This window comes from Scomber japonicus, chromosome 10 (assembly GCF_027409825.1).
Source record: "Scomber japonicus isolate fScoJap1 chromosome 10, fScoJap1.pri, whole genome shotgun sequence".
In the NCBI taxonomy this organism is placed as follows: Eukaryota; Metazoa; Chordata; class Actinopteri; order Scombriformes; family Scombridae; genus Scomber; species Scomber japonicus.
The window spans coordinates 13,958,205-13,970,019 of record NC_070587.1 but is presented as its reverse complement, the minus strand read 5'-3'; the positions used below and the strand labels follow the sequence as shown (position 1 = coordinate 13,970,019).

The 11,815-nt window shown below is 40.5% G+C and overlaps 1 protein-coding gene across 1 annotated transcript; it reads left to right on the top strand.

Moving 5' to 3' along the window:
* Positions 1-1,205: 1,205 nt before the first annotated feature.
* On the top strand, positions 1,206-11,578 carry si:dkey-34d22.1 (discoidin, CUB and LCCL domain-containing protein 1). Its single transcript, XM_053327519.1, has 15 exons — positions 1,206-1,340; positions 3,876-4,097; positions 4,507-4,650; positions 5,801-5,852; positions 5,942-6,014; positions 6,114-6,247; positions 6,340-6,377; positions 6,552-6,743; positions 6,928-7,034; positions 7,166-7,340; positions 7,478-7,552; positions 7,752-7,845; positions 8,055-8,092; positions 8,178-8,285; positions 9,808-11,578. The coding sequence occupies exons 1-15, from the start codon at positions 1,238-1,240 to the stop codon at positions 10,239-10,241; spliced, it is 1,989 nt and encodes a 662-aa protein (XP_053183494.1). The 5' UTR covers positions 1,206-1,237; the 3' UTR covers positions 10,242-11,578.
* The last annotated feature ends 237 nt before the right edge of the window (positions 11,579-11,815 follow it).

The following is an 11,815-nucleotide window of genomic DNA, read 5'->3' as shown; positions in this document are numbered from 1 at the left end:
TTCAGTCCCACACAAGCAGCAACTGAAGCGTCAAATACACTGAGCGATTATATCAACAGCACAGAAAGAAATGAATAAAATTACGAACTATCAATGTTCCGGTTTTGAGAAACAAAATAATCAACCTTTCCATACAATGAGTAGATTACAAATTAATCAACATATCCACACTATCAGTAGCCTCTGTTGGTTCACAACTCCGACACGGACAGTTGCGTGTCTCCTCACACTCCCTCACTGCTCAGCCTGACGTCTGTCGGAGCGGCGGCACGCACACCCCGCAACAACGGGGCGACGCACAAACCCTAACTCTAAAAAAACACACTTTAAAATCAACATTGTCATAGTTTTTACTCACCGTTTTGCTACAGGGGACAATTCATTCCCCGCTTGTCAGAGGTAGAGGAGCATGCGCCGTGCTGTTCCTGTACTTCCTGCAGTGAAGGCAGCATTTGCCTGAGAAGCATCTGTCCCGCTGTCACGAGAAGCGGTTAGTTCGCACGCAATGTGCAAATCGCTCAAACTGCTCTTATGAAGCGAGTGCACGGCGGCTGAGCCACTGCAGTACATGGTGCTGGCAGTTTCAAGATTCACAAACATGTTTTTCACCTTAGAGGAGACAGTGATTACGTAGTAGGCTGTAGGCTCAACACACACTTTGTTTGTTCTTTTCATTTATTACTTACATGAGCCGTTGTGGCGATTGTTTTATTGATGCAATAAACGCTATTCAAATCAGATGAGTGTTGTGTTTTTGTTGTTGCCCCTATTTCACCAGCAGAGGGCAGGGTTTGCTCTTAGTTTGAGAGAAGAGTCGTATAGCCTATGTGTTGTGTGTCGGTAACTCACACAGACATGTTGAAATGAATTATGTTAGCATTTAAACGCAGCATTTCAAGCCTGTGACACAGTAAATTAATGAAATAGTCTCAATGCAGCTGCCTAGGATCCAGGTTCAGTGTCACCAGCTTGTGTAAATCAAGGTGAACCATTACCAGAACCTCCACCGACTGGTCTCAGATCAGTACACACCTCCAGGTCGTCCCGCCCATATATGGGAATGGAATGCTCGGGATTCGTTGATTGACACTCTTGAGCAGCCAATAGGAGGTCGAGTATGCGTCCGGTGTCCAATAGTAAATATCCGATACTTTGTACTATGACTTTTTGTCAGACGCCAGATTCTCGAGCCAGCGGGGCTTGCACCTTACTTTTCCCACACACGTCTCTGGAAAACATGCTTACAAAGTGTAAAAACATCGGGGATGCTGTGAAGTCTCTTATCGCCGGTTTCTGGATCACTTTTAGCGTCTATTCCGTAGGTGTTCACGGCCAGGAGGGTAAGATACATTTTGTTGTCGCTTCTGATAAGTGTAAGAAAGTTGTGACGTGAGACTTTATTGCAGAAATCGTGTTTGCATACCGGTGCCACCGTTACAACCCAAAGAAGAGATTCATTCTTAACTTTATGATGTGTTTGCTTGACTTGACTTGACGACAATAAACAGCAATGACCGACAGACTTTAAAACACCCTGTGCATCTTCTGTGAATAACTTGATCATTACTTAGCTCTGTCATCATATAGTTACTGAGCTGCAGACATCACCATTGCTTAGGTCTGTAGTCTGTAATTTCTAATCAGTTTTGACATGCTATTACTTTTATATTACCATTATTTTACATCAAATATAAGGAATTTACATTTTTCTGTGAGTTTTATGCCAGTGGCTAAATAATACACAGGAAAATACATACAGTAAAAATACATTACAATAGGTGTAAAGGTCAACCATGTGATGACAAGCATTCTTTACATACTCTTCCCTTGTGCATGTTTACCTACTGAACTAAGCTATCCTTTCCCACAGGGTTTTTTTTTTCACCATAGCAGTCAAGTCCATGTGTAGTATGAATCACCGTGGTCATACATACACACAGACAAACAGAAAAAGTGTTTATTGCCCTCCAGACTCTGACTGTATCATTCAGCCATACCACAAAAATCCTTTCTTGTTGATTTTGCCTGTCTCTGGGGCTTTGAGTTCCTCACATCAGAGGATGATTAAGTCCAGGGTCAATTATTTATTCTGAATCACTTTGTCCTGGCTGGAAAATATGCAAAGAGCTTTGGTGGGGCCTGGGTGCAGGGGAAATACTTTTGCCTTGGTGTTGTAACGTTGTGATTGACACACAAGACAGGATAAGGCGATGTAGTGACAGGTAGCACAGGGGAACATCCTGTCTGCTAGTTTGGACTTGTAAGGACCTGCCGGCAAAGCCTCAAGTGGAAAACATGTTGCTGGGGTGCTTTTTGATAGACTGTATTTTCTGTTATTCACCATCAAAATTTTCTAAACTGGCCAGAACAGGCTGAGCACATGTCCTTTTCTGCATGAAAGTAGAAACAGACTGGCCTGGAGACAGACTGTAGGTGAAAGGGTTCAGTGAGCAGGGGAAGATTACCGGCCACCCAGAACCTCCCTAGCATTGCTGTCCCCAGTGGCCGTCCGACCGGACGGTGACAGGTCCACGCTCTACTGCCCACGGCTACAGTATGTCGCTGTGGCATTTCCAGGGAATCCTTTGGGGACTTGAGGGGGAGTAACATCTAAAGTTGTATATAAGGAGCTGAAGAGCTGCTGGGAAGTGTGTGCGATGCAGGATGTGTGTGACAAAGGGTGAGCTCAAGGTTATCCTTCAGTTTCCCATCAACAAATCTTCAGCACCCTTATATGGAAGACAAGGACTTAATGGGGTAATGTGTGGACTTAGATGGTCACCGGTGACTTTTTCATGTTTTGACCATTCTTGGAACATGTCAGCACTTGACATTTTGGGGGTAGGTTTTGAGCTGCTGCCCAAACAGTGCTTATCTTTGTGCGACCACTGGGGGAATTGACTCATTTATTTTCTGCGACCCACAGAGATGTTTAGAGGATCTAAATATTAGTGTTTCCTGTTCAAGTGTTTGTCACAGAAGCAAACATTAGTCAAAACAGTTATGAGTCAACATTCAAGAAAACAATTTTCAAAAGGAAACTAATTAATCACATTAATAAGAAATTAACAACTTTTTTAAAAATCCACATTTTCTTAATTTTCCTCTCAAGAACAGCATCTTGTAATATAAAGTAATAATGACATATTATCTAAGATTACCTCCTTTTGGAATATATGCTGTGTACAGGAACTGAACACTTCCCTCACCAACAGTTGTGTCATTTGACATTCAGAGTATAAACATGGTCTGATCTGTTGTGGCTGTTCAGAAAAAAACATTTAACTCATCTTCCCTGAATAGGAAGTATTAACAAATACTTACGATTAGTCTGTAAACAGGGTCAACAGTACAATTTGTTAACTGCTTGACAGAAAAAATTTTTGGAAATATAATAATTGTTCAATGTTTTTTGTTTTTTAAGAAAAAAATGATTAACTTGTTGCAGCTCATCAAATTAGTTTTCGCTGCTTTCCTTAGTTGTCTGTCATATTAAACTGAAGACCTCTGGGTTTTGAAAACAAGACATTGTAATATGCCAACTTTTAAATTTGGTCTATGACATGAGGGATTTGTTTTTGAAAATACAAACAATTCTGAACTTTTGCTTTCCCTTACATTTCAGGCATTATTGATAAACTATACATATTACTAAAACAGTCAAAAACAGTGAAACACATGAAATAAAGTTATCTCCTGATACAAAACCTAAGGAGTTCCTCTTAACCTTATTTTGAAAAAGCAGATTAGATGAACAACAAGAGGTCTTTGGAATTAAATCTCGCCAAAACATTTTCTACACGTTGATATTGGATTTACCTTGTGAACTGTCAGCTTTTTTACCTCCTCACGGTCCTTTGTATGTATTATTTCAGGCGATGGCTGTGGACATACACAGCTGGGCACAGAGTCTGGCACCTTGGCCTCCCAGAACTATCCAGGCACCTACCCAAGCAACACCTATTGTAAGTGGAGGCTTCGTGTGCCAGAAGGACGAACACTGCGACTGTTGTTTGGAGATTTTGATGTTGAGAGCAGTCCAGATTGCAGGAACGGTTCTTTGGTGATCAGGGATAAGAATGGAGAAATCAGTCTGGGTAAGCAGTCAAGCTGATGTCTGATCAATATGCCATTTGGATATTATGATACTCTCTTGATTCCTCACTTAATTACCTGCTGATGGATCTTTTATGTGCGGTGTCATTACTGATATTCTCCCAGCCATGATTGTGGAATACACATAGGGCATGCCAATGCATTGAGACACCAACATGAGGCAAACACAGTTTCGCAACCTGTGCTCTTTCACTCAGGTGTAGCCCAAGTCATGTCTCGAGGGCATAAAACGAAGCTTGAGAAATACAGAAGATATAAATACTCTGTTCGACTCTCTATTATGTTTATTACTGGATTCCTCAGACTTGGGTCATCATTTTAATTTAGCTTTCTCTGCTGGGTAGCTGTTCTCACAAGCAGATTTTATAAAGTGGGTTTGCATGTTCACAGGTCCCATATGTGGGAAGCTGGATGTGGATGTATCACAGAAAAATGTGACACTTAATGGCAATGAAGTGACAATAACCTTCAAGTCAGGCCCGCACCGCTCTGGACGAGGGTTTCTTCTGTCTTATGCCACGGATCAGTATCCAGGTAATTTTCTTTACTCTGATTCAAAGGAAGCTACTCAGCTATTTTTTCACAGGTTGATTGCTATTTGTGTAGTTACAATAAGTATATGATGTCGGTATATTACCAGCTATTATTACACTTGTATTGTAATTGTAGCTGGGCACGTACAACACGTCACTCAGCTGTAGAAACTGTGATTTGCAAATGGAATCAAATTTCTTAAACATTGCTCATTTACAAGTGTATGCTGGTGTAATTTCTAACACTATTCTGTGCGTGAATATTTGTATTCTTGTGTATATGCAGTTGTGTGTGTGTGTGTGTATGTGCGGATGTGTATGCATGACTCACTGCTTATTGGCATTCATCCTCCATCTCTATCTTTGCTCTGGCGTGTTTGCTCAGAAAGTAGGAGTTAGACTCTCAGGCTGAATGGAGTGAGGCCTCAGGCTTCAGTCTGGCGCTTGGAGTGGCTCGATTCTTTTGCACTCCTCCCTCCTCTTAATCAGCTAGACATTGAGATTGAGTCCACATATGGACCATACTTTCACTTTCTCTCTGCCTATGCAACATTGGATTATGAAATGTAAATTGCTGCATTGATATGCGTATTGAAATCCAAGTTTGATGTTTCTGGATGATACAGATTCAACCACAAAAGGGTATAGATGTTTTTACTGTATACCCTGTAAATAACCATAAGGACTTGTTTGGTCTGATTGCTAGTCTATACTTAGAGGTGGCTTCCTTTTGTCTGCATGAGGTCATCTGTACAGTGCAGTATGTATCATAGTTTCCTGTTTTTTACTGAGTTGTTTATGAAATTTGGTAATGTCTGGAGCTAAGCCTGTGTTCAGACATACAAACCACTGTCTGTTAACTGCCATCACACGAGGAGCACTTGTACTCGTGAACTGTGACAAAGTTGCTGTAACAAAGGGCTTAGTCACATCAACAGTGATGACCGCTCAGCCTGATATAGTACATACAGAATCGCTGCTTGTGTGTGCTGGCTGAATGGCGGGGAATATTATGTAAGCCTGAGACACAACATACCACAATACACTCTTTTAATTCAACTGTTCATACTATACTATACTATTTAAAAGTTTAAATTCATTTTCAGGAGTGTTCATTTTAATCTCTTTATGTCTGGTTTTTGCGATTACAGACCTCATTTCTTGTTTACAACGTGGAACTCATTTTAGCTTGCAGCATTTGAGGTTAGTGTTTGATTTCTCCGTTTCTCATAATAGAACATGTTTCAATAAAACTGTGATTGTTTCTCACATGACATTTTGCTGTTCGTCAGTGTGTACTGCCCCGCTGGATGCAAGAATGCCACAGGCGATGTTTGGGGGAGCTCTGAAAAGGGTTACAGAGATGTCAGTACGCCTTGTACATTTTGTATTTAGAAAATTATCAGGACTTCAATTGATTCAATGAATGATTGAATGTGCTTCATACTGTCTCCTCTACCACAGACCTCAGTCCTGTGTAAGTCTGCAGTGCATGCGGGAGCTGCATCTGACAGTTTGGGAGGCCGCGTCACTGTGACTCGTGGGAGAAGTCTTAAACTCTATGAATCCACCTTTGCCAATGGCATACTGTCTCAAATGTGTGTTTTCTGTTGCTGCTATATTGCACTCAAAAAACTATAAATTTGATTGTGCTATGTAGATGTTCTGATCTTTCAACCTCTTTTGACAGGGGATCATTATCTGAAACGAAGCTACTCTTCACTGAAGGTACGAGCAAGAACCCATTTAGTACACCTAACATATTATTTACATTCCTGCTGTGGTGTTTTTAAATTTTCTAAATGTGATTTGCCAGCGTCCAGAGACACTGTATATAAAACATTTCAGATTGTATAATTAACCAATTTCATCAGTCCATCCTGTCCCCTGGTCCTTGAACAGAATGTAAAAACATCCTGCCTGTTTATGGTTTAAATGGCTCATCTTTCGGGGAGAAAAACAGCCAAGAGCAAAGAAGGTCCTGGTCTTCCAAAAACATGGATTCTGGCCATGAGTTCTTATCCTGGACAGCAGACAGTAATGATCCAGAGCCCTGGTTGGTGCTGGAGCTAGGTGATAGAAGAACCATCACAGGTAGGTCAAAAGTGTAAAGTTAAAATTCAAATGTGTGTGTGGAATATTCTCATTTGGCCATAAATAAATCACCACATTTAAACAAATTGTACCAATTGTGCTTCAATGTATATTTTAGTTTGCTTTGTAATTTGATTTAGTTTATCTCATGAACTAAAAAACACAACATGGTTTATTTTTTCAGGAATAATAACAACAGGCTCAATTGAGTTCTACATAGAAACCTACATTCTTCTTTTCAGCAAGGACAAAAAGATTTGGAAACCTTACAAAGAAAGCAAAGAAAAAAAGGTAGGTGTTGTACTGTATTCACTGATGTTTCTTATTGGGTGCACAACATGTCTGAACTGATAAGGCAACGTTATTTTATAAGCTCTTCAGCGTTCTCTGTTAATAAGTAACATGGTTGTCATGTCTCCAAGGTGTTTCAGGCCTACTCTGACGGCCACTTCAGTGTGCTCAACAGCCTGTTTCCTCCTGTGGTGGCTAGGTTTGTTCGGCTACAGCCGCTGAGGTGGCAAGGCCGAGCTTCAGCTCAGGTTCAAGTCCTGGGCTGTCCTGTTGCCAAGGTCACACCAAGGAGCCGCCCACCTGGAGGTGTGTAATCTTTCTCTGCTTATCAAATCAAATCAAATTAAATGAGATTGTATGATTGGCCTAGCAGTGTGAACTCATTTCTGTGTTTCTGATGTTATGATGTCCTGTCCTGCTACTTGTTTCACCATGCATTGAAGATAATGTGGGCACACCACACCCCAACCCCTCTCCCACACCCACAGGGGGTCCAGTATTAGTGGAGACACGAATGAGTATGCACTTTTATTACCTTCTAATTTTGTGTGTGTACATAGAAAATGATATACCTGTCAATACCTGTCAAATTGTGAAAAGACAAATGTACTGTATGTGCTTCCCTTACATTCAAAGTTGTATAAATTGCAGTAAACTGCGTTCCTTCCTTACACGTGTGTGTACTGTTTGAGTGAGTAAACACTTGTATCCCTGTAGGCTCCACTCAGCCAGTCATAATAGCAGTGGGAGTGGCCGTGGGGCTGATAATGTGCAGCAGTTGTTTACTGGCTGGAGTCTGGTGGAAGAGAAGGTAATGTCTAATAATATATACTGTATGCATATTAGATTTTAATTATTTTCTGCATTATTGAAATAGATTTATGACACATGTATATCAGAAGATATTGCTTTATTCACACCTAGGTAGTTTTTTATTGTAGTTGATAATGATACTCCAGTAGCCATTGCATGGTTTGTACAGTACTGTAATGGATTATGCCAATCTCCTTCTCCATATAGGAAAAAAGATTCACAATTGAAGTACTCCTTGTCAACAAGTAAGTTAACTTCTTATTGACCATTTTTCAGTATTTTCCAGGCTTCTGTGAAAAAGCTTCTGACCATGTGTTTTTTGTCTTGTAGGTTGTCAGAGTTTCCAGGCAAAGACTCTCCCCCGCCCTCCATCCGAGCTTATCTCCTACCCTGTGGAGCGTAGTGTCCATGATGCTCTCCCTGTCCCTCCTCTTAATGGTGGGCATTGCTACTGTAGAAATATTTTTACTTTTCACCAGAAGACTGCCTTACCTCAGTCTTTTTATCATCCATTGTTGCCTTTTTTTGCTACTTTTTTTTGTTGCCTGTTCAGTGTTTACCAGTCATCTGAAATTTTGAGCTCTACCCTCCCTTTTCCATATTTCCTGCTCAGAACTGTCTCTGGCTTCAGTGGTCAGTTTTAGGAGTTCATGCCAGGCTTCACAGGCAAACAGCCCTCTCCACGGGCTGTCCATTCTTTCCCCTGGCTCAGCCCATCACCCGGTTGCAGTATAAACATTCCTTTCTTTCGTCCACGGAGCCTCTCTGAAAGAGACCCTTTAATTGGAGCTCGATAAAGGCCGCTCAGCCTACTCCCCCCTCTTCCTACCAGTCCCCTCTCTGCCTCCCCCGTCCCTTCCCCCAGTGAGGGGGCCCTTCACTGAGAGGTTCAGTGATAAACAGGACAGAGGGTCAATGCTAAGACAATCAAAGCCCTCACTAAAACCCATCTAATTAAAATAGCTCGGGGTCTGAGGCTGCCGGGGGCTCTTGAGTAGGGTCCAGGCCCCCCACACCACAGCCTCTCCTGCGGTGAAGAGTAGGTCTTGTGGGGTCTGAGAGCTGCACTCTCAGCCCCCGTCCCTGTGATTAGAGAAGACATTGTTGGTGGCCAGGCAGTTGATGGAGGGCCTGGTATGAGATGGCTGTTGACTGCAAAAGCAGCATTTCCCAGACATTGCAGGATAAGATGCTAATGAGAAGATTTTCTCCCATTAATGAAAGGATGCTGCCACTTCATTCAACTTTTTTTATGATATCAGCACAATGGAGAAGTAGTATGAAAGCAGCAATCTGTATTGTTTTGTGATATTTCCCTGCCTACATTGACTGATCCTGATGGCAATATGCATTTTGTACATGATTTTACAATATGGAAAGAAAACAGGTTGTTTATTGAAATGCCAATTTTAAAGGTATTTTATCACAAATGGTTTTAAAGATTATACTTTTATCCTGATTTTATTTAACAATCACATGAGATGCCATTGATAAATAGATTGAAAAGTTAAAAACTAACTGGGAGGGAGCTCTCTGTAACTGGAGTACCTTATTTACAAAAATATACACTTAAGTATAGTAGGTAGATATTACATGTAGTTACATGATTGAACATAACCTTGCAATCAAGAGTTGAAAAAGAGTGCAAAATATGAAGGGTATTTCATTTTAAAGAAATAGTTTGACATTTTGGGAAATACATTTACATCTTGTAGGGAGTTAGAGGAGAAGATTGATACCACACACTCATAATGGTTCGCATAGCTTAGCACCATATAACACCAAAGTGTAAAAATGACAATTCAGCATACCACAACTTAGCCAGACAGAAACTGATGTGGTCCATGATGCTGACATTAGCTGATACCCAAAGTAGGCAATGTTTGATACAACTCAAATTAATAGAAATACAGTCTCTTACCAGGTTTTGACTAATTTTTAAACTTTTTTATCTTTCCAGACTATGCCCAGCCAGCTATTGGACAGAAGGTTGGATCAACGTTTAGGCCTTCCTCAGATGAGGGCTACACTGTTCCCTTCACCTTCAGCCATTACCACACCCCTAGCAACCTCCCAGAGTATGCTGAACCACTTCCCCCTGAGCCTGAATATGCCACCCCATTCAGTGAGCAGTCCTCTGAGTCCCTCCTGCCAACTTCAGCAGGGATTGTTCACAGCAATACACACGGCCCTCCAAAGCCAGTGTCTATCACTGGTGCCAGGACAACATCCAGTTGTGCTCAATATGACTGCCCCTCACACAGAGCACTGTCCAATGGCTACTGCACTCCTGCCTTTCATCCCAGCGGGCCACGGCCAGTCAGTATTGTCTATGCTGAGCCCAAATCTGTTGACTGTTTATTACGGAAGCACACATATGAGGAGCCTTTGTGAACACAGCAAGCTCAGACATGGAGAAAAAAATACTTTCCTGAGCTAAACTGTGCGTTAGGACCAGAGGAACACTTGAAGTGATATCAGGTGGATGCTAATCTGAGATTAGTGTACTAATGTTGACAGTGAGTAATGTACCCAAATCTGAGGGGTCACTTGGGACTATGTGGGTACACTACTCGGAGTACACAATGATCTGAGAGCCATAAGAATACAAATACTTCCTTCAAGGAAGAATATAGTTGTACTGTTTATTTTAATTATCTTGCATTGCACAAAGAAAATACAGGTCTAACAATGTCTCCAGAGATATTGTTTATTCATGAAATATTCAATCACAAGCTGCACTTTCAGAAACACAGTCAACTAACAATGTATGCTTTGGCCTATTTAACAGGTTAATGGAGAATAGGTGAGTAGGATATGTTACTTGTCATCACAATATGAAATTGTATTTACAATATATCAATTCAACATGTTTTGATGAGAAACATGTTAGGAGTATTATAAATGGTACATTGTAACACAGTGGTTGATATTGTTGCAATGATTATGTGTAACCACTAGGTGACTCTCTCGAGCCTAAACATTTAACAAGAATGGATCATCTCAGTATTTGTTTGCTGGTTGTTAATCCTCAGATAATTGTCCATTTCTAACATAATATAATAACAAACAAATATTGGTTTAAAATACATGTTGTTTTTTTTATTATACAAAGAAAGGCACAACAGGGAAAGACTTTCTTTCACATAGATGAAAATCCTTGTGATTCAACCTACAGCAGTACACTTGAGCAAGACACAGATACCTCAATCGAACTCCAGAGCTGTTGTCATGTTGTTTCCCACCAATCCGGATAATAAAGCTTCACTATCATAAAACCTTCCGGTTACTTGTTAGATTTGTCACCACAGGGCAACTTTGCCACAACTGAAAAACACTAAGGAATTAAGTTCAATTAACTCCCCACTTTAATGTTTCACTTAGCTTTAATTGTCAAAACTCCTTTGGATTGTCTTCATTGGATTCTTACTTAACTAAAATAAAGCAATATGAAATTGCTGTTCACACTGATGACGAAAAAATACAAAACAGTTTTGTATTTAAGATAGAAAATTGTACTTTTCCCTGGTATAGGATCTTTTGTATCATAACGGTCAATGGCAGTGGTAGTCTTCCATTATATCAGAAAATGTAACTAACAGACCCCAAAAATTTACAGTTTTTGTAACTGCCCCATGGTGTCACATTTGGCGATTAATTTGCTGCAATACAAAGGGCAATGCCTCTCTCCACAGCTGAATAAGGCACAATAAACAACTGTGTTAATAAAAAATAGGATCTGAAGTGTAATTCAGCAGCAAGATGTTAATTTTACATAGATTTAAAGCTAAATCTGCACGGATTAGACACCTCACTAATAAAAACATGTCAAACCAATCAGAGGTCATTAATTAGATGCTAAAAAGCTAATATACAGAATTTCTCCTGAAAACCCTTTAAGGTGTTAAGAATTCAATTTGTGATTTAAAAACTGGACTTCAGTCTATATACAATAGCTTGAAAGGTAG